The 23,130-nt window shown below is 35.8% G+C and overlaps 3 protein-coding genes across 13 annotated transcripts in view; 2 read left to right on the forward strand and 1 right to left on the reverse strand.

Annotated features, from left to right (window-relative positions):
• Window positions 1-2,442, forward strand: part of LOC111488696 (RWD domain-containing protein 1-like) — a 10,138-nt gene extending 7,696 nt beyond the window's left edge. For all 9 annotated transcript variants that reach the window (XM_023136597.1, XM_023136598.1, XM_023136600.1 and 6 more), the window contains 3 exons: window positions 1,734-1,818; window positions 1,977-2,055; window positions 2,135-2,442. In XM_023136597.1, coding sequence (XP_022992365.1) covers window positions 1,734-1,818; window positions 1,977-2,055; window positions 2,135-2,211 — 241 coding nt within the window. In that variant the 3' untranslated portion in view covers window positions 2,212-2,442. The remainder of the gene's footprint in view (window positions 1-1,733; window positions 1,819-1,976; window positions 2,056-2,134) is intronic.
• Window positions 2,443-3,705: 1,263 nt separating this feature from the next.
• On the forward strand, window positions 3,706-11,880 carry LOC111488622 (ubiquitin carboxyl-terminal hydrolase 6-like). Of its 2 annotated transcripts, none has more exons than XM_023136474.1 (18): window positions 3,706-3,857; window positions 4,406-4,551; window positions 4,722-4,757; window positions 4,845-4,952; window positions 6,158-6,258; window positions 6,329-6,452; window positions 7,128-7,187; window positions 7,269-7,336; window positions 7,619-7,669; window positions 8,154-8,262; window positions 10,300-10,388; window positions 10,541-10,610; window positions 10,690-10,770; window positions 10,861-10,956; window positions 11,035-11,083; window positions 11,190-11,309; window positions 11,406-11,480; window positions 11,574-11,880. In XM_023136474.1, the coding sequence occupies exons 1-18, from the start codon at window positions 3,848-3,850 to the stop codon at window positions 11,627-11,629; spliced, it is 1,449 nt and encodes a 482-aa protein (XP_022992242.1). In that variant the 5' UTR covers window positions 3,706-3,847; the 3' UTR covers window positions 11,630-11,880. The 2 variants fall into 2 exon arrangements, with proteins under 2 accessions (XP_022992242.1, XP_022992243.1); XM_023136475.1 differs by lacking the exon at window positions 3,706-3,857 and adding an exon at window positions 3,938-4,140.
• A 1,063-nt stretch (window positions 11,881-12,943) lies between these two features.
• LOC111488614 (serine/threonine protein phosphatase 2A 55 kDa regulatory subunit B beta isoform-like) lies at window positions 12,944-22,762 on the reverse strand. Of its 2 annotated transcripts, none has more exons than XM_023136459.1 (14): window positions 22,010-22,762; window positions 20,429-20,532; window positions 20,235-20,333; window positions 20,013-20,132; window positions 19,335-19,532; window positions 18,739-18,830; window positions 16,333-16,451; window positions 15,597-15,720; window positions 15,384-15,507; window positions 14,207-14,275; window positions 14,024-14,115; window positions 13,865-13,942; window positions 13,725-13,795; window positions 12,944-13,636 (listed from the first exon to the last, which is right to left on the reverse strand). In XM_023136459.1, exons 1-14 carry the CDS (start codon window positions 22,119-22,121, stop codon window positions 13,497-13,499), a joined length of 1,542 nt encoding a protein of 513 aa, XP_022992227.1. In that variant the 5' UTR covers window positions 22,122-22,762; the 3' UTR covers window positions 12,944-13,496. The 2 variants fall into 2 exon arrangements, with proteins under 2 accessions (XP_022992227.1, XP_022992228.1); XM_023136460.1 differs by having other exon boundaries at window positions 12,944-13,633; window positions 22,010-22,760.
• Between the last annotated feature and the right edge of the window lie 368 nt (window positions 22,763-23,130).

A 23,130-nucleotide genomic window follows, 5' to 3' on the forward strand; every position in this document is an offset into this window, starting at 1 on the left:
CAAAAAAAAAAAATATATATATATATATAGACTGGATGTTAGACCAAAATGTTCTTCGTTGACCATATTGATCCAACCTGGAAATATTAGCTAATGACTAACACATACATTTTAACAGCTCTGTTGGATGTTTTGATCAATAAAAATGGGATGTCTTTTGGAATTCTGTGGGGAACTTGGGAACTAGTTATGTGAGATCCCACATCGACTTGGGTTGGGAGGAGAATGGAGGAGAATGAAGCATTCATTATAAGGGTGTGGAAACCACGCGTTTTAAAAACTTTGAGGGGAAGTCTGGAAGGGAAAGCCCAAAGAGGACAATATCTGCTAGTGGTGGGCTTGGGCTGTTACAAATGGTATCATAGCTATACATCGAGCGATGTGCTAGCGAAAAGGTTGAGCCTCGATGGGGGGTGGACATGAGGCGGTGTGCCAGCAAGGACGTTGAGCCCTAAAGGGGGGTAGATTGGGGGTCCCACATTGTTGAAGAAGGGAACGAGTGCTGTCAAGGGGGTAGATTGTGAGATCCCACATCGGTTGGAGAGATGAATCAAGCATTCCTAGGGTGTAGAAACCTGTCCCTAGTAGACGCGTTTTAAAAACCTTGAGGAGAAGCCCAGAAGGGAAAGCCCAAAGATGACAATATTTGCTAGTGGTGGGATTATGCTATTACAAATGGTATCAAAGTCAGTCACTGGGCGGTGTGTCAGCGAGGACATTGGCTCCCAAGGGGGGTGGATTGTGAGATCCCACATCGGTTAGAGGAGGAACGAAGCATTCCTTATAAGGGTGTGGAAACCTCTCCCTAGTAGACGCATTTTAAAAACCTTGGGGGAAAGCGTAAAGAGGACAATATTTGCTAACGGTGGGCTTAGGCTGTTACAAATGGTATCAAAGTCAGTCACCGGGCAGTGTGTTAGTGAGAACGTTGGCTCCCATGGGGGGTGGATTGTGAGATCCCACGTCAGTTAGAGAGAGGAACGAAGCATTCCTTATAAGGGTGTGAAAACTCTCCCCTAGTAGACGCATTTTAAAAACCTTGAAGGAAAGCCCAAAGAGGACAATATTTGCTAGCGAGGGGCTTAGGCTGTTACAAATGGTATCAAAGCCAGTCACCAAGCGGTGTGTCAGTGAGGACGTTGGCTCCCAAGGGGGGTGGATTGTGAGATCCCACATCAGTCAGAGAGGGAAACGAAGCATTCCTTATAAGGGTGTGGAAACCTCTCCCTAGCAGACGAGTTTTAAAAACCTTGAGGAGAAGCTCGGAAGGGAAAGCCCAAAGAGAACAATATTTGCTAACGGTGGGCTTATGCTGTTACAAATGGTATATAAGCCAGTCACCGGCCGGTGTACCAGTAAGAACGTTGGCCCCCAAGGGGGGTGGATTGTAAGATCCCACATCAGTCAGAGAGGGAAACGAACCATTTCTTATAAGGGTGTGGAAACCTCTCCATAGCAGACGCGTTTTAAAAACCTTGAGGAGCAGCTCGGAAGGGAAAATCCAAAGAGGACAATATCTGCTAGCGGTGAGCTTAGGCTTGGGCTGTTACAAGTTCAGACTTACGGGATGGTGCATCTTTATGTCTGTCTCTGGGTGGCTAATGTCAAGGACTTTAAACATTCCCTTCTTTGGTACCATGTCATTTGATGAATATATTTGTATGATATGTTACTAGTTTCAAAGAAGTCTGATATGTTATCTCTGTAGATAAATAAATGTGATCTATTTCCAGAATAATGCCGGAATCAGCTCTTTCTGCACCTAAGGAAAAGAAACTTACTGGCAGGCAGTGGTTTGAGAGTGGAAGAGCTTCTACGGTAGTTTTTCTTATTAAGCACTGATGTCGTTGCTAGTACAGACATATCGAACAATTGTCTTTTCCATGCTACTACACAGTCGATACGATGTTGAAACTCCGGTTAACGGGAGCTTTTGCTTCATTCAACTTCATATCATGCTCTCTTTTTCTTCTCAGAAAGGTGCAGCCCCAGTTACTGAAGGATTGGATGAAGAAGATGATGAAGATATCGACTTTGACGAGGATGATTTCGAAGGTACTCGCTCCCCGCTCATTCATCTAATCGTCATGTATCGATTGTTAATAATCATCCCTTTGCATTGCTTGAATGGCAGATGATGAGGAAGACATGCTCGAGCACTTTCTTGCTGAGAAATCAGAGTCATCCTCTCACTCATCCAGAAGGCCTTAGTTATATATATCAGTTCATGTGGTTCATCACAAGAATGGGTATCAAATTCGGCTCGTAATCTTAGTTCATTCAACTTTTTGTTGTATTGGGCTGTGTTCAAACGATATCAATGATGATCGTGGAACTTGGAAGTCTGCATTTTTGGTTAGAAAGAACAGCTAGTGGAGGTAGCCATTTCATATGTTTGTTGTAAATTTACTATGGAAAGATTCTTATTCAAAACATAACATAGCCAAAATAGAACACCTGTAATACTCATTTGAAATCTGACTCAAATAAAATAGAATACCTATGATACTCATTTGAAATCGGACTCAAATAGCCCATTTGAAATCTGATTCAGATATTCGGTAGAAGATCATTAAAAAGTCTTGAATCTTGTATTGTATTTATAATGTTTGAAATCTGTTTAGTTGTCAACTTCCCCCTATCTGATAGTTATATGTTGTAAGTTGTTGTTGATTTTTTGTTTAGATCACAAATAATACCAATTTCAATCTCTCAAATCTTGCTGTCAAAACTCTCTCTTTCGAAATCTCTCTACCCCGTTTTCTAAAACTTTTTTTTTTAACTGGGGATAGAGACTTGAGCATACGTCGCTTGACTGTAGGCTACGTAAGAACAAATTAACTTAACTCATTTGTTGCTGGAAAGTGAGTGTTGCACGATCGCAAGTCCGCTGCCATCAAAAGTGCCATTGTGACAAACGCATTTAGTAAGTATCTTTTTATACCACCGATCAAAATTGGTAGCAATTTACTTTCTAAATTTTTTTAAGTAAAAAATCTCTATTTTTTTTTCAAAAATATCTATGGATTCCCATTGGTTGGTAAGTATCTTACTATTTTTGAAAAAAAATATATATATTATTATTATTATTATTTTAATTAACTTTAATTATAAATTTAGTCTATCGTTTAAATTTGTGTATATTAGTATCTAAACTTACAAAAAAAAAAAAAAAAAAAAAAAAAAAAAAAAAAAAAAAAAAAAAAAAAAAAAAAAAANNNAAAAAAAAAAAAAAAAAAAAAAAAAAAAAAAAAAAAAAAAAAAAAAAAAAAAAAAAAAAAAATCTAATAAATTATTAAACTTTAACCATGTTAGCTAAACGGGGACAAAAATATTGTTAAAGCTAAACAGGGACGGAAATTCTCGTCCCATTGAAAGTTATATTGAAATTTAAGTTTTTATAAATTATATCGAACATTATATATATTTTTGTGTATTAGAATGAAAATTATATTGATAAATAATAATTATATCTCTAAAAAAAATTAAAATTAAAATTTTAAAAATATATATAAAAAAAAATAGAGAATAACTCATTTTTATAAAAATAAATAGACAAGATTATTCATCTAAATACTTTTAAAAATTTTAAAATTTGTGAGATACAAAATTGATTTAATATTTTAATTTAACCAATTAAATCTAATCTGTAGATTTAGGTGTTTGATAAGAAGAACATGTGAACCTATCTATCTATAATATATAAGAAAGGGAGATGTTCGGCAAATATTGAAATACTTTGTTGAATCAGCAAGAAATTCAGAGGTCCGCTTTACCGCCTCTCCAAGACAACTCTTCTTCAACCTCTCTTCGCGCATTCTTCTACCTCTGTCGGAGCCCTCTAATCATGATTAAAGGTTCGAACATTTCACTTCTTCTTCTACTTCTTCCTTCCTTCCTTCCTTCCATCTCTTTTACTTGCTTTCATTCCCTCTCTTCAACCACCCCAGATTTGCCGATCCTTTCGGCGCCAATGATCTGGGTCAATTTCAATTTCAATTTCAATTTCAATTTCCATCATGAGGGGCTTTGTCAATTCGTTTGTTCTCCTACTGATTGTCATTGCCTCACCATTGCTTCTTATTTGAGATCATCCCTCTTACATCGCATGTATCAATGCCCAGGATTGTAACTATTGATGTGCGTTTTTTTTTTTTTTTTTAATCTGGGTGTCTGGATGTAGTGCGTGGTTATGATTAAACGAATTGATACGCTTTTTCTGTTGCCTATGTCATGGAAAGCAATTATGATTTTGAACTTCTTGAACTGTCAAAAATCAAATGTTAACTTGAGCTTGGCTGAAGAACAGATTAGAAGCTGTAGAATTCATATTAACTTAATCTTAATCATACCCTTTTGCTGGAATTCTTTTCTTCTCTGAAAAATGGATATTGGTATTTTGTAGTGAGCGTTAAGTGGCAAAAAGAGCTGTTCCAAGATTTGGAAATCGACACCAGTCTGCCCCCATATGTTTTCAAGGGCCAGTTGTTTGAACTCACAGGAGTCCCTCCTGAAAGGCAGAAGATTATGGTTAAGGGTGGTATACTAAAGGTTACTTAACATCTCTCTATGTTTCTTAATGATAGTGTTGTTGTTGTTGAACCTTCATTCCCATTCATTTTCCAACAATATCATTGACATCTCTCTTATTTCTGATCGAATTTTCGAGACTTTCCATAGTGATTGGTAACATCTGATCCTTATATTTTCTTACCGAGCAGGACGATGCAGATTGGTCAACTTTAGGAGTAAAAAAGGTAGCCTAATGACTGTTGTTATACAACAATCTGATAGATTTTTGTGGTTCCGTCTGTTCCTCCGTTTACATACAAATTCTTTTGTAGGGTCAAAAATTAATGATGATGGGCACAGCAGATGAGATTGTTAAAGCCCCAGAGAAGGGCCCTGTCTTTATAGAAGATCTTCCTGAAGAGGAACAAGTTATTGCAGTGGTAAGGTTTTTTTTATGTTCTGTAAGTGTTAGAAATTCGTTTTAAAAAAATTATTGTCATAGAATGACAGCTATATCTCCATCTGAAAGTGTTATAATTAGGTTGATCATTGTAGAGGATAACTGGAAATATTATTTTAGGTAAGTTTGTTTACAAAGATGGACTGTTAATATGGTGTACTAAGTATGCACCTTTTACCTTTGATGCTATTTTTTACCTAAGGTCATGTTTGTCTTATGCCATGATTCATCATATTTTTTGGTCCATTCTTATAATTCATATCTACCATTGCGCCCTGACCTGTTGCCACTGATTATCATTTTACTTATAATTTTCCATCATAATGGAACCATGAGATTTAAATATATGCAAGTAATGGGTATGAAGGAACTAAGAGCTCGAGGAATAAATGAACTCTATAAATCACACAAAAGAATTGAACAGAACTCCTAAAGTAAAGCCTTCAATTGTAACAAGACATAATGAGTATTATGAATATTGGCAGAATAAGGAACCTATAATGAAACCACTGTATAGAACTCTATTTCTTCTTCATCCAGCATGGTAAGGAAGACAATAGAAACAAATTTTGCGTAGGTAAAATTGTGTAAATGAGGAAAACAATTACAACTGTGAACATAGTGGATAGGGAGGTTTTATGCTTCCTGTTAAGTCACGGTTCAAGTCCTCTTGCATTTTAAAAGTGTAAACAAGGAAACATAACCGAGAAAAAATGGTCCTAAGTTCTCCCAGCGTGTATTTTCCCAGCATCAAATGACTACCATAAGAAACTAAGAAAAAAAGTAGTGAGGCCTGTGGTTTATGGCTTCAAGGGTAACATTGGGTGCTTGCTCACAACCACAGTAGAGTGTGCCAATCTTACAAACGATGCACTAAGGTATCCACAAAAAGCTTGTGCTATCCAGGGTCTCAGATAAAACTCATCTTAATCAAATATAGATGAGGTTGCCTCTACCCCATACCATAGCTCGCAAGCCTTAGGCATAGTATGCCACTTATGCAAAAATATTTCTAATTTGTTCATCTTTTCATTCTGATTTTTCTGTATATATTCCTCTTGTTTCTTCATATTCTTCTGAACTAATTTTCTGTTTGTATAGAATAGTTCTTTGTTTTATTTGACATTTCGATGCTGAAATGTTTCTTATGATTCATGATTTTCATCCAAAATTTTGTTGTTTCAGGGCCACAGTGCTGGTTTGTTTAATTTGGGAAACACATGCTACATGAATTCAACTTTACAGTGTTTGCATTCTGTTCCTGAGCTTAAGTCAGCTTTGATTAAGTGAGTTCTTCCACCTGCTTTCTTCATGAATCTTCCTGCAGCAAAAAATATAATTGTTGGCTTGGATTAGGTACTCTAATGCTGGGCGTAGTGATGTTGATCAAACTTCACACATGTTAACTGTTGCTACCCGGGATTTATTCAGCGAGCTTGATAAAAGTGTCAAGGCAGTGGCACCTATGCAGTTCTGGATGGTTAGTGGCTTTCATAACAAATTTCAAAATTTGTCGGTTTAAGCATTTTTTTCCTTTCATATGTTGGGGTGTCAAAATAGTATGCCTATTTCTTTCAATGGTCATTTATCTGTAATTATGTTGTTTTTTTAGTATAAGAAATGAGAAAACTACTAAAAACCAAAAGGGTAAAAACAACCTAAAGGCCAGTCCATTTTCATTAGAATTCAACTTATCCTTGAAGAGTCAATCATTTCTTCCCTTCCTAAGGAGCTGCAAAACTGCTCTGGAAGTTTGATTCCAAAGTGTTCTTGCTCTGTCTTTCATACACAACCCTGAAAGGGTCTTGCTTGGGGAGCTATTTCTTTATGGTTATCTTTATCTATATTTGCTCATTGAATGATACTAATTTTTTAAGCCACTTACTAGGCCAATCTGGCAATCTTCTCAAGGTTGATGCACCCACCAGATAATAACATTGAAATTCCGTTCTTCGTTGGATTCAGATGTTCACTTTACAAAATAAATTTACATCTCTTCAATTTTATTTCATTATATATAATCATAAGATATTGGAGTTTAGTTGTAATTAACTTAGAATTAGATTTCCTAATAACTGACTTTTGGAATTATTTTTGTCATCACGGTTGTTTATGCATGAGTAGGAAATAAGTGTTTATTGTCCCATGTTTCCAGGTGCTGCGGAAAAAATATCCTCAATTTGGCCAGCTGCAGAATAGTACATTCATGCAACAAGTATCTGATATTTTGAACTTTTTTATTGCGTTCTACGAAATCTTTATATTTATATATTAATTGAAGCTTGATTTTTAACAGGATGCTGAAGAATGTTGGACACAACTTCTATACACTCTATCTCAGTCCCTTAGGTCAGCAGGTTCCAGGTAATAGCATCTTATGTTTTAGTGATTTTCTGTAATTTCATTCGGCTACACAAAATGTATGCATAAACGTATTTTTCTAATTTATACTTCCATATTCCTCTGGAATTCGATACTTCTTGAACCATGGTTAGATTGGTTTACATGCTATTTTCACGCCATGCTGAGAAACTTTTCTATGCGTTTACCATCCGGTCTCTGTTTTTGCATTCTTTTATTGTTGTTTCATCTTTCATGGAAGAATTGTGTAGTTTAATAAGAAAAATTTTCCATCTTTACTTGCAGTGAAAACCCCGATGCTGTGAAGGACCTATTTGGCATTGATCTTGTTAGCAGGTAAGGCATCTGCTAGCTATTTAATACATCGAAATAAATTCCATAAAGTGGTGGTTTTGGAGTTCACATTAATCATTATTTATCTACCTTTCCTATTCTCCTCTGCACCTGTTCAATGACCTGATAATATTCATGAGCTTATGTTTGCTTAATCACAAGTGGAAATGTATTAAGATGTCCCTCTGCATGTAGTCAGTATATTATTGACAAGAAGCACAAGTTTGTCATCACATATTGTTTTGTGGCTTACCTTGTACCAAAAGCAATATTTCATGACAATCTCCTCACCACACACACACACACACACACAACATTGCCTTAGAATTTTGTGGTGGTTCTTGCCTGATACTACCTAAATCGTTATGACCATTCCCATTGTCATTAACTTTCCTGTTTCTTTTCCTAAAAAAGAAAAAAGAAAATTGCATATAGTATTCTTGAAATTATGTATAATGTGCTGATGGTGATGATTTTATGGTGCTAGAGTACATTGTCAAGAAAGTGGAGAGGAAAGTTCGGAAGCAGAATCAGTTTATTCACTTAAATGTCATATTTCACATGAAGTGAACCATTTGGCTGAAGGATTAAAGCATGTAAGTCTTGTTAATTTGGAAATTGTTTAGTTGCTCGTAGTTGAGTGTAAATGTTTTTTTACTAGCGGTTTTCCAACTTTCAGGCACTTATATAATTGGTTGTTCTTTACTTGGGCGTTTTTTTATTGCAAATTTTTTTTTTAGAATCCGAATGTTCATTGATAAAAGTAATTAACTAAATGATCAAACAATGGGAAAATTAGTGAAAATGTTTTTTTTTTTTCTTGAACAAGATTTGAGTGGAAAGTGAACAGGGAAAATGTTTATAATATACTGAAAAGTAATAAAATTTGAATAGTTTCCATTATTTCTGATGGATAAACTTGAGTGTTGGCAACAAAATTTATATAATGTAGGATTATTTTTTGTTTCTCACTTAATAGTTGTGGTTTTATTTCTAATGATTTTATGGGGGTTTTATTTTCATTGGCGTTGTCATGGTGATTGATATCTGTGTTATGTATCTTCAGCATTATCACAATTCTGGATTTGGAGTTTCATGGGAAATCCATTTCTACATAGTCAGTCTTGTATGAAAAGCTCAGTTTGGTCTTATTCTTTTGGATTGAAGTCCTTTCTTGTTTGCAGCTGAAAACTCCTTTTGTGGATTTTTTTCCTTGTACATTCTTTCATTTTTCTCAATGAAAGTTCAATATATATATATATATATATATAATATATATGTGTGTGTGTATTTGTATGCATAGTTAAAATGTCTTAATATATAATTTAACTAAAACCACCTCATACAAGGTTGTCTATTCAATTACATAAGCTTTTTTTTGGAAGTACATTGAAAGCCCATAATTTTTAGTGGGTAGGCTTTCCATGATTTTTAAAAGCCAAGCTAGTGGTTCTGTATTAACCAGTCTTCATCGTTCAATCTGGTTTTCTGCCTACAGTAGTTCTTTATTTTTTCAGAAAAGACAATGTTTTTCATCGGTATGTGAAAATCTACCATAATGAATACAATAGTTTCTATCAAAAGCAAGACTCACCAAAAGAGTTCTTAAAAAATCTCTCGAGTTAGCATTAATTAGAAAGTTTATAGTTGTAAAAGTCACTGCCTAAGGTATCCACCTTGAATTGCTGCCACCTCTTCTGCGAGCCACATTCTAAACTACTTTGTGCCATACGTATTTGGGTTTTCTTCGGAATTCCCAACCACTTCTCCACTGAGGCTATAATTTGTAGCCTTCGGTTCCCAATTCCTAGCTCACCACCATTTCCCCCTTCAGCAAGGCACTAGAACCTCTTGACTCAGAGTCGATCTACCAAAAGTTTCTCCATTTATCAAGCTTGCTTAAGATTTTGTAGGCAGTATGTGCTGGTCATTAATAGCTTTCTTCAAGACCTATAAGTTAAGTACTCCCACACTCTTTGCTTGCTTAACTAATAATTGTATCAATAAGGAAGGCGAGAGGATGACCACTCCATTTGATTCTAACATTTCTCTATAACATTGTGCTACTCCTTGTATTAAATGAGATCTTATATATATGTGAAGATTATGCATTAACGGTTTTAAAACAAAATCTCAATGGAGAATCGACTTAATTCTCTCATGAAATTTTAGAGTTTTAATAGATGCAATTCTTAGTTTAGGATTTTAAGTGATATAACCCCTAATGTTTACGAGTACCCATTCATTTTTTCCCGTTTCATAATTACTCATCTTTTTGGCACTTACTTTTTATATATTCTCCCCTAATTTCGTAGCTATAGCCTATTACTGTTGTAGCCCAAGGACAGTGTTCTTTAGCGATTCCTTCGGATAGGGGTTGATCCCCACTTTCGTAATTTCATATCATCGATAAAGAAAAGGAACCTATAAGTTGAGTGAGCAGTTGGCGTCGACTTTGAAATCTGGTATTTCAATGTTTTGCCCTGAGTGCAGTCTGAAGTTCTTACTTGTCTCTAAGATTTTTCTTAGCAAATAATGATTATATTTTTGTTATTTCATATTCTTTTATCAAAAGTACTGTCACTCTTAGAAATCTTCCTCCTGAGAATTGTTTTTGCTTCGAAATGGTGCAGGGTTTAAAATCAGAAATAGATAAAGTGTCTCCTTCGCTGGGGCGCAGTGCAATTTTCTTGAAGGAATCTCGTATAAATAGCCTCCCAAGGTAATCATAATCTTTTTAAGTTTAAAGTTCTATTTAGTTCTGCTTTGCTTGCTACACATCTTTCCGGTGGGAAATCTACCAGGTCTAATTTTATATTAGCGTATAGGAAATTTTGCTCTCAATGTAATGTAAATTTATGCTCTAATTTCAAGGTACTTGACAATTCAATTTGTCCGCTTTTTCTGGAAGAGAGAGTCGAATCAGAAAGCCAAAATTTTGAGGGTAATGCCACTAAATTTTTTACTTTAGTTTAAATTTCCGTACAATATTCCATAATTTTTTAGCTCAACTTTCATTTCAGAAAGTGGATTATCCTTTGGAGTTGGATGTGTTCGATTTATGTTCGGATGATCTTCGCAAACAATTGGAAGCTCCTAGACTGGTATAGTTTCTGACCTATGGTCTTTGAGGAAGAAACTTATTGATAGTTTATAGTCGATGATCTTACGAGTTTTCGTTTATTGAAATATAGCTTTTAAGGAACGAGGAAGGCAAAAAACTCGGTCTGAAACCAAAAGAGAAGACTTCGGATTCAGCGGACAAGGATGTAAAGATGTCTGATGCAGAAGTGAGTTAAAACTCCATTGGCAACCTTTGATAATTATATTTGGACTTTCTTTTGACTTCCAAATCCTGAACTATGTAGGGAACATCTACTGGGAATGATGCACAATCAAGTGTGACACCTCAAGAAGGTACCCTTTTCCGAAAAGTGGAAATTTCACTTTGTGTTCAATCGGTTCTTACGTTCTTAGTTCGTACGTTCTTTGACGATCACTTTTTGATGATTATCTATCTCAGATGCCCCTTCTGACAAGGAAACACAAATGACTGGAATTTATGATTTGGTAGCTGTGTTGACCCACAAGGGAAGGAGTGCAGATTCAGGACACTATGTTGCCTGGGTCAAGCAAGAAAGCGGTTCGTCTTTTAGATTGAGTAGTCATTTTCATTAATTACTACATATTAGCTCGCTCCGAATACGAACGATCATGAACGGTTTTCAATTGGCTACAGGGAAGTGGATTGAATATGATGATGATAACCCCATTGTACAGAGAGACGAAGACATCTTAAAGCTATCTGGTGGAGGTAAGGCTTCCTGGGCTATTTTAGCAACTCATTAGAAATGGATTCATCACGGACTGCTAGATAACGTCTTGTTCTGGTTATCGTTTATTTCAGGTGACTGGCATATGGCATATATTTGCATGTACAAGGCTCGTGTTGTCCCTATGTGATATCAATTACATTCATATTTAATGGCGAGAGCTTCCATGGTTGGCTCGATGCTCTGTATCAGCTTGGCAACTTGAAAGCAAACTGGTCTGGTTAGATATTTTTTAGAAGCAAATACGTTATGTTTAAATGTGTGGATCATTGGCACTGTTTGATTTACCACCTCACTTTCTATCTGTTTGGAACACTGCAATTATGCAATTAGATTTTTCCCGCTTTATTTATGAACAGGGAAACCAAGTAGTTTTGCTTAGCTTGTGGTGTTTTTCTTTTCTAAATCTTTTGGTGCACATAACACTAAACTAAACCTTAACGGCCTAGATTAGATTTTGTCCGTTTTAGCTCGTTATGTATATTCTCAGTTTTAAAACACGCCTGCTAGAAAGAGGTTTTTATACCCTTATAAATAATATTTCATTTTACTCTCTAACTAACGTGGGATCTCACATGACAGCTTAGCGCTTTGTTGGCATGTTTACCTCTCTAACCAATATGGGATCTCACTATCCATTCTCTCTTGGTAGCTCAGTGCGTTGTTGGCACACCGTCCGGTATTCGGCGTTGATACTATTTGTATCAAGTCAAAGCAGTATATCTATCAATAGTAGGTTTGGGGCTGTTATAAAACCGAATCAACCAAGCTAATATAATTGGTTCTAAAAAATGCTTTTGGTTCTGATTCTATTTGCATAAATAAAAAACTAACAATAAGATGATTGTGGTTCTATTTGCATAAATAATAAGATGATTGTTTTCTTTTTGGTAAAAATTTGGAAAAGCTTCCACTAAATTATTTGGACTATGAATCTATGATATTGACAATTTTGTCCATCATGGAGTTAAGAATGAGACAATTGAGAAGGATTGATAGTGATCGCTCGCTCTTGAATCAGAGATGGATTTAAATGGATTGCATATTACAGGAGATGAGCCAAAAACGACCTATGTGACAAGCAAGCAAGCAACCAACCAACCAGACTAATGAAGGGTCGATTTGGTTGTCTTTTAGACTCACCAATGCCCTGCCCTATTATGAACCCTATACAATGAGCTATTCTATCCGTACTTAGACAACAAGTAATATACTTGACAATAGCTATTCATTAAATGACCACATTAGCCACAGCTAGACCGTAAGGTCAGGTATTACGGAAGAACCACCTCATACATTTATGTTTGGAAATTATGAAGTACTCATCTATTTTTCTTGCCTTCTATCTACTTTTAATGAGCTAATAACCCATATAAGGGAGCACATAATCAAAGAAATGACATACAATAAGATAATGTGGATCAAACAAGTGAGAAAGAAGCAATGAAAAAATGATGGTGCAAGTTTATAAAAAGTAAAATCCCAACAAAGATTAAGAATAAAAACTACACTTTCTTTTTGGTGGTCATCTTAATAAACCTAGTTGCGGTTGTTGCAAATATTGAACATTGGTTTATAGTATTTGTTGTAGGAGAGCTACAATCACATTCTTTTTTTCCTTCATGGCTCCAACCCAAAACAATCTGAAACATAACTCTGCATCTTCTCTTTCACAAGAAGACACTGCGGCGGAATCAAAAACAGTGAAAAAGAAGAAACTAAATAGTTGGGGGTTGAGGAACACCAAAATGAGATGCAGCCACTGCAAATAAATCAACATAAACCTTGTGTGGAGGATTGTGTGGCAGCCACCTCTGCTGCATCTGGGAATGATACCAAACGCACGTTCGGTAAGTCTCTGGGCTACGTATGTCATGATGTCGAGTACTTGCAAAGCTTACGAATCCAATGGCTGGCAGGAAATGGGAAAATAGCTTTCTCCAAGAGAGACTCTTGAGAAAGTCGACTGAGCAAATACGTTTCTTGCTAAACCACGTTTACGCATAGTACATGTACAAGCTGTTAGCAGCAGCGCAGGCGATCGAGTTCTCAGTTGGGTGCCAAGCTAAATGCAGTAACTTTGTTGTGAAATCAAATGAGTTTCCATTTGCATCAACCCCAGGGCTCTCTGATCCTGCTATGGGAATGTAAAATAAACTGTATGCCACAAAACTTGAATTCATAATTTGGTTTGTTAACAAGTGAAAAGCGAAGAAAATACGAACCTCGTCTTACAACTCGTGTTATACTACTGCTTAGAGATCTGGCAGGCCTTGAAGGGGTCTGAACTTGACGCCTGCACGCAAAATCGAACCTTGCATAAGCATCGCGTAAATCAGATCAAATCACACTCACAAAAGATTACCTCATTGGATTTTTGCTAGCTTCTAAAGTTGTAGCCTCTGTACTTCCCGATACACAGCCGAACACGCGGAATAAATTACTGAAAACAACAATGTGCATAAAATGGTTTATGTCCCAGAAAAGAAACGGAATGTAGAGTTTTCTACGGAGGAGCGCTTACCTGTAAGAGCCTGTAGCTAATCGCAATCCATCTCCACTCAAACAACACTCGAACTTATCGAAGATTGAATCATTTTCATAAAGGTCACAGAGCTATATGAATATTCAAAGAAAAACGCCGTCAAGATAAAAGATCGCAGCGTATTAAATATTCAAATCTGGGTTTAGAGGCAGATGATTCAACCTTAGGTCTTAAATATTCATGAACCTGAAATGCTGCAACTGGACCAGAATCCATATTAATATCCCACAACTGCAAACAAGTAAACAACTCACTTCATAACAAGATAAATAGTGCAAACAATCTAAACTTTGTTGACTTTATTGAAATTTCAAAATATGCAAGCAAAAAGCCACTCAAGAACTTCGCTAAGAGTGAATATAAAATTGCTTAATAATGCATAGACTAAGAATGGAATTCAATAAAAAAGAAGCAAAGGGTACAAAATCTGAACCAAAAACAAGAGGAAGCAAGTGATCTCGGTTTGAAGGACCTTTATAGAACGAAATGAACATGCTATCAAGGACGACAATGAAGAATAAGTCCACAAGGCCAACATAATTGAAAAGCTGACTATACTATAGAGGGCATTTATAAAGATCTAGCAGCCCAAGAGATGAGTTTTAAAGAAAAAAAACTTAAGCACGACTATCTTTTGAGTTGTGACACTACCAGGCATTAACTCTACCTCAGAAAAGTTGAAAACAACAGGAGTCTTCCCCTGAAAAATACTATTAGTAAGGCGCCGGGGAGCCTTAACCAAATGAGTTTTCTATTGATATTGGGTCCATCACAATTGAAGTAGACCAGTTAGTAAAAACGAGAATAGGGACAACGCTTTCTCCAATATACAAACTCCTCAATAAAGCGGGGATTTTGAAATAATAATAATATAAAAAAATAAAAAGGAAAAGAGGAGGTCGCACTTGCAATCGCAGAAGTCGGGTAATTTTAACTGGCTCGCACAGACACACACAAACACGTCCATTAGAGAAAAAAACACCCCACAACTCATAGTGAAGCAAAAATAGAAAAGACTGAACAGAAGAACAGTGATAATTGAATCCACCCCTCCAACATCCAGATCAAAAGAGTATCTAATTTATACGAATAGATCTTCCATAAGATTATATCTCCAAATTTCTAACTATATGCTTTCTTGACACGCCATTCCAAAATTGTTGCAGATCTAGTCTTGTGGGAAATTTTTAAATGCACATGAAGTAAGAAAGCTTTGTAGGATAAACTAGCCCCACATGTACATTCATGAGCCAAAAGCTACCTACCCTTTTTTATCAACCTAAATGATAAAATTGCAACATAGTTGGCGCATATCACTATCAAGAAGAAAAATGAAAACCTTGAGAGTCATGTAATCACGACTAAGAATGTATCTTCCTTCCTTTCCAAACTTAATATCAGAGATTGAAGCAATAATCTCAGTGAAAAAGGATCTAGAACCAGGTGCTTCCTGCTCCTCAAATCTGCACCCAATTGAAATTTCTAATGAGTTCTCAGGTCCACAGGGTACTTTTCAATATGAAGGATATAAAGAAAAACCAGAAGCACTTACAATTTGGCATGAGAATCACATAATGCCGACTGCCGCAAATCAATTAGGCGGATGGATCCTTTTGAACTGCTGTATGCTAACATATTGCAATGAGTAGGATGAAACTCTGCAGACGTTATCACCTCTACAGAAGCACAAGGGAAATTTAGAATCCAAAGTTTAAAATTATAAAACTAAAAACAGAAGTTGAAAGAAAGAAAAGAGAAAAGAGAAAAAAAAATGCTGGGAATGAATGCATGATTATACAAGTTACACTCCGCAGAAGCCCAAAGTCAGGGAAAAAGAACATATCAATAGGAATATACAAAAGTTGAACGTAGGCTGGCTTAAATAAATTTGTAATGGCTTGACCCTTACTTTTCTTTCTCCCTTCATTTTTTTCCTTTTATCCCATGAGAACCAAAAACGCCTGTCATAGGAGGCCAGGACTCCTGGCCTCTTTCTGATGACAAGTGTGCTAAATCTTCTCCACTAGCCCACGAACTTTGTATATATTTCATGTTTAGTGGTAGTCTGGTAATGAATAAGATGAAGATATTTAAAACAAAAGCCTGATTCTGAGGATGTTAGTAAATAATCATACAGAGTTAGTTTGTGAGAGTCTATAGGACCCATCCCGTTTCCATTACTTTCATTAATAGAGAAAAGTATTAACTTAATATTTTAAATTCTGTTACTCTAATATCAGCCACCAGAAGGAATGTCAAACCCTACTGACCAGAATTCAACACCTTACCAGTCAGATCCTCCATGTTAGCAGGCTTGACATCAACAATGTTGAAACTTTGACTGCTAATTTCCAAGTTCCAAAGATTTATCCGCAGATCATCAGCTGATATAAAAGTTTCTCCATCACTATAAACACAAGACAAGAGAACATAATTGGTTACTAAAACCATGCGAAAAAACAAGACACCGAAAATGGAGAGCATATTTCTGCAAATAAATCATAAAATGAACTTCTGATTTTCTTTTTATTTAATGAACCTAGTTTGCAGTAGTAAGACTTCCATCACTAAAAACATTAAAACAATAAACACATACATACATGGTCATGTGAGTTTGAGCACAAAGATATTGAATTTCATGACTCTGTACATGTACGATACACACACATAAATATGGACAAACGAAGATATGAAGAAAATTTTGACAGAAAACCAGCTTACACTACTAAGGTAAGAAAAAATCTAACCAAAATGAAATATTGCCAGTGTATATTTCCGTTTACAATTCAAGGGTTAGAATATAAGTGCTGCCATCATGCATTATTTGAAATTGAATGATTCATTAACTTATATATATAGTTTAAGCTAATGAGAGTTGGGGAAATTTAATGTGGTATCAAAATAAGAGATTCCAACTTCAACTCTCTGCATTATGACTATATTTTTCATCTCTATCATAATATAATTAATCTATGTCTTGAGCCTCTTTAATCACAATAATATTTGAGCACACACAACGAATACTTCAAAATGCGAAGTTTGTTATTGGTTCAACAAAGAAGCCCCATCTCTGCATGTTACTGTTGTTTATAACAATCCTTGGCATTTCATTGCCAAGTGCTAGATAGCTAATTGTAGAAAGGTAATAGTTCGGCAGGTCTAACACATTTCTTGGGAGGGTTCATTTAGTAATTCTCATATTTGCCTATTGCGGTCAAGACTTTATACTGTACTTGAAAGCAAGGAAAGAAAAACCAAGACTACTGGGAGGTAGATCTAAAGAAAAAATGTTCAACTTTGGAAGTAATCATAGAGGTGGATGAATGGCTCCCTCTTTTTGAGTTTGGTAAAAGTTATAGGCCTTTCAGTGCCCAAAATTCCAGGAATTGGTGGCTAGACAAATTTAGGCAGTTTCCTGTCAATCTTAATTCAATAATTTGATCCTATTTCATTATTTAAATAGGTGGTTTAAGGCCAAAGGGCTAAAGTAGGTAGAAGCTTTTTCAACTCCTCATTAAGAGTCTTAATACCCATGATAAGATACAGGATAGACTCCTCATGATAAGGTACAGAAAAGAAATTATTCCATAATTTGTAGAGAATAATGTTGAGGATGCTGATAAGTTACAGCTCTCGTTCCCTGGAAGCTTTGAAGATTTTTTCCCTTCATACATTGTCTAGCCATCTGTACGTTTTACTTCATGGAAAATGCCACCAGGAGGGATTTGGAGATTACAACTGAGAAATTTCAGGGACCTGTGGGATGTTGTTAGAACTTTATCCTGTGAATGGTGCAAAGTTTTACAAAACGGTTCGATGTAACTATACCACTTTAACAAAACTTTTAGTCCACAATATCTTTTATTAACAACACTCTTTCTAAGGATTATATTAACACCAATAAATGGGATCATCAAAAGGTCAGATTTTTTTGGAGGAAGATGCGGAGTCAGATAAGGATTCTGTTAAGTCTTAGTGGTGATGATTTGGAGTTCAATTTTCCAATTGTTAATGGGTATGAAAAGGTATCCGATGAAGCTTTTGATGATGAAGATTTTGAAGAAACTTTTTTGTTCTACTTTTCATAAAGAAGAGCTTAATTCACCTATCACAATAGATGAGAAAGAAATTTTTCTTCCATTGGTTTTCAGTTATTGGGTGAAGTTTCTGCTTGGGGTTTTCTTCGGAGTTGAGTTTGGTGTTGATAGGGATTTTGGTTGGTTGTTTTCTTCTTCCTTTCCTGACTTGATGTTTCAAGCTGGTTTGTGTAGTTTCCGTTTTCTTCCGTGATTTGAGGAGCTTTCCATTAAAGTTTCAGCTTTTGTTTGAAAGCCAATTTCTTGTTACTTTTATCTACTAGCCATGTTCCCGAATTTTGTTTGGTTTGTTTTGTTTTGTTTCTTTTCAGGTTCTTGTAATCTTTTACCGTTATACTTTTCCTTCCCATTTTGGAAGTATGTACTTTCGAACTCTTTTCTTTTTTATAAATCTTTGAAAAGTTATTCTCTTGTTTACACGAAAAATTATACCCCTATAATAAGAGCAAATACTTGTGTGCTAAATACAAGGCATAAATAAAATCAAATACCAACATGCTGATACAATTTAGCATGATTCTTAGTGCCAAGGTTACCGAAGAAGTATAACAGAACATACTTATGAGAAAAATTGGATTCGAGTGAAAGACACCAAACCTATTATTGGAGATGGAGTTGATGTGATAATCATGAGCATGGCCATACACTCTTCGACATCTTGCAACCAGGTTAGTCTCGTGGGTAGTTACCTGCAAAACTAGTGACTTAAGAACTCGAGCAAAAAAAATAAATTAGGCCTTTCGTTTTTTTGTTTCTGTTTCTAAAATGCATGTTTATTTCCTAACATTTTTCTCCATTTGTAAATTACTTCTATATGCCTCGCCAAATTTAAATAACTGGAAAAAAAAAGCTACAGAATATCTACTCTTGATTATAAAAACTAGTAAAGTAATTGATAAGAGACAACTTCACGGATGTGTGAAATTCATGACGATTACAAAAGGCTATCCCACTTTGTTAAAAGGGAAGAGTGGCTATAAGAAGAGAAGAGAGCAGACAATTTACAACAATTGTCATCATAGAGATGTACTTTTAAGGAAAATAAAAAAATGTCATCGAACAAGACCTTATTAAAAAATAATCGATAATGAGTAAATGTATGCCCAAACTACTAAAATGAATAGCACTGTCATGAATGGAATGAAACTAAAAGTAATTTGAAAGAACATAAATACACGAGAGTAAGGGCATACCACTGGTAAGCGCAGCGATTGTATGCCCCTTGCTGGAAATGAAGGGTCATTACTCGGATATCGGTCTGGGGATCCTCCATTTGCAAGATATGGTCCAGAGCTACTTGAGTTGCTCGAGCTAGCATTGCTTCCATTTCCAACAGGTTTAGAAGGATCCACATTCATGGTGGAAACCTTTTTGACCTTCTTTTCTTGCACCTGATCAACACTCAGAAGCAAAAGTAAGAAGTAAATAGACAAAATGGGTAAAAAGGTTACAAAAGGACAAATATAAGTGAAATGGTTAATTTTCCATGAGTGCGTGTTTGGTGGGACGAGTGGGGGAAGATAAAGGGCTTTCGACTAGTTTAAAAATAATCTAAATTTTCATTATTGATGAACTCAAGAGAATGTCTTCATGCACTAAAGTCAAATTTTGAAACGGGCAGACATGATAATCTGATATCGTCTTCTGCTGGTATCTACAATAATTTACCGAACTATAAAAAAATGAAGCTTTAAATTTCACCACTTCAAAAATTTATGCAACCTTACAGAATAAGTAATCTTACGATAACACTGAATAACCTCCAGAAATATGCTGCCAAGATATTGGATATAATTGCTAAAACATTTAATCGAGTATCGAATCTGTGTTCCCACGTGATACAATAACGTCAAACATAAGCAGTATCCTACCTTCCAATACTTGATTGTTTTATCATTAGTAGATAAGAGAAATAAGGCACCATTAGCTGGCTGGCACCATCTGATTTTGTTAATTTTTTCCTCAATTTCCAAACTCTTCAGGTAGTCAAACTGATAAAAGCAATGCAAAAGAAACATAAATATAAATGTAATAGAATCCGTTCATATAATGTATCTAAGTAACAATCACAAAACTAATGGTGGAGAGAATACCTCAGGCTCATGACTCTGAAATTCTGTCTTATAACGAAACTCGGGATGCCTACTAATTGCATTATCCATCCTCTCTAAATCCCTTCTTGATGCACCATGCTACACGTTAAATCAAAAATAAATAGATAAATGCGAAAGAACATGAGAGACGGGGAGGGGGAATAACAATGCAACCATGATTCCAAGAGACAAACATCTTTGGTATCTGTCCTCTCAAAGAGTACCACCCGGCCACCACGGTCACCAGTAGCAAGATGATCCCCACTTTTATCAAATTCAATTGCTGAAATGATATCGACTGCCAAAAAGGAGGTGAATATAAAGCTTCAGAAATTCAAACATCGAGGAACGAAGATAACCGAACCATGAAAATTGCATGCATCAACTAGTTGCTTTTAAACTGACTAAACAAACTTGGTTAAGATGAAAAAGAATTAAAACACGAGAGCTACTACATCTAACTCTACATTGTAAAATATTGTACATCCAAGCAGCCAAAAACCATTGCAGAGATGAACGGATACAGATAGTTTGAGTTGATGCGAAATACCCACCATCATAATAACTTGAATGTTCGATTTAAAAGCCAAGAATTCGAATGAAAACACAGAAGATGAACAAGATTTTTAACAAGCCTGATAATTCACCACTACCTTCATATAGCAGGGTGAGGGCCTGCAACAGGGATCATTATCTCAAGGAATGCTATAGCTATGAAAAGGAAAGAAAGCGAAACAATGAGACAAGCAACAGTTGGGCTGCAAAAGACAATGGAAGCTTGAAGACTGCCCAAGAAGCATCTTCCACAGATAATGATGAACGTAAAACGAGAGAGACGTAGACGAGAGGTTTGGAAAATAAGACTTTCAGTCCTACTAACACAACAGCTAAGAGAGGCAGAAGTATAAACAATTATAAAGAAAGGCTAAATACCATTTTAGCTTTAAATATGCATACAACACCATGTTCCAAAAGTGGACTGTGAGCATAGAAACTGCAAGCTGCTGAATGGCTGCAGGGTGACAGTTGTTGGTTCATCAAAGGAAATTCAATACACTTGTATGTCATATTACTCGCATTCTAGTTTCACATCAGCAATGTAACAAGCCAAACCAAGCTTCAAAGCTAGCAAACCACGACTCAAGATTCTACCTATTGGAGGAATATCCAGAAAAAACAGGAACCAAGCCTTTGTCAGGCCTTTGTCAGGCTTCCTTGTGACCAGAAAGCTAGACCGTTTACGCTAAAATTATCCGATTCTCAACGATGGTTCGAAAAGGGGATCAAGGAGTTACTCCACACAGTTAAGCAATGCTCTTTGCATTCACTTACTATCAAAAAGAGGAAAATCATAAGGCTAGAAAGTGCATGCAGTAAATTCAGCCCAGAAACCAGAAGCGATTCCACAACTCACCCACCGGGCTTAGGTTAGAAGCTTCTTACTAATCCTATAAACACAAGGAACAATGCTGCACAGCCTTACAGGCATCTCAACTATCAGACTCAACTCCCTCTCATTACAGAACAAAAACAAAAATTCCCAGCAAATAAACATCAAACCACAGATAAACTCACAGGTCCAGGAAGAAACGAAATAGAGATCCGCAACAGGAATACCAAATTAAAAGAACAACTTACAATCTGAAACAGATCGGAGGCCTGAAAAAAACCCTAAATGCAATGGATTTACTAAATTTGAATTGGATCGAGAAACCCCAGATGAAAAGAAAAAAAGAAAAAAAACATTGGAAATTAGAGTATAAAGTGAATAGTACCTTCCTGAACTTCTTCACCGGCTGTACGCTCCCCAAAGACCTGAGAGAATTTCCAGTCCAGCGGCTGTGGCGGGGCGGCCGGAGCTGCAATGACCTCATTACCACCATTCATTTCACCAACAAAAACACAAATCGAAGCAACCCCAGATAGGAAAAATCCAAATCCACCAAATCCAATCAATGCATCGAAGATCCCTGTCTGGGTTTACAAAAACCACAGCTTGGAAACCCCGTCAAACGATTTCCGAAACCCAGAAAAACAAATTCGAAAAACCAACAAAATAAGACAAAACAAAAAGGGCAAATCTAATTGTTGCTATAGATTCCAATCAAAAACCATCGCGAACTGGGAAAAAAAGCCCAATTCCCCTGCGCCTCCCACAACTTTTCTCTCTGTCTCTCTGTCTCTCGCTCTCTCTCTCTCTCTCTCTCTCTCTCTCTCTCTCTCTCTCTCTCTCTAGAAGGATAAAAACGGGATTAAAAGCTCAGCAAACCGTCCAAAGACGAGAAGGAAAAATAATGAAAAAAAAAGCTCACAGATTCATAAAGTTACAAACCCCAAAAACATATACACACCAAGTCACCAACACTCGCTCTTCCTTGTTCCCTGTGGATCAATAATGGCCGTTTTTTCTCATAAATTTTAGCTTATAATTCTCCTTATAATTTTCATCAGCGTCACAGAAGTGTATCCCAATCAGCCCTTCCAGTTCGTAATGATTGAAGATCAACGTCAAACAAAGGGGCATCAATCTCCTTGGAGCGTTACATTCCTCAAACATCTCCTCCTAATTCAAGTTAATTTTTGTAATAAATTAAATTTATCTATCAAAATACCCCTAAAATATAAATATAAATATTTAATAATGTTAATAATTCAATTTTTTTAATTGTTTAGACCTCGCGAAATATATAATTTTTAATTTAAATATTTGTTTTTTTAATCGATATTTTCATCAAAATTTATACCAATAATACACAAATCCTACGTCTTTTTATATGTAAGGGTGAAGATCCAACCCATTCACTTTTAGTCAAAGATACAGCGTCTTTTAACCAGCTAACGATTTTAAAATTTACCTAATTTTGCATATTTATTTAAGAATTAAATTTTTTTTTTT

Source organism: Cucurbita maxima, unplaced genomic scaffold (assembly GCF_002738345.1).
Source record: "Cucurbita maxima cultivar Rimu unplaced genomic scaffold, Cmax_1.0 Cma_Scf00013, whole genome shotgun sequence".
In the NCBI taxonomy this organism is placed as follows: domain Eukaryota; kingdom Viridiplantae; phylum Streptophyta; class Magnoliopsida; order Cucurbitales; family Cucurbitaceae; genus Cucurbita; species Cucurbita maxima.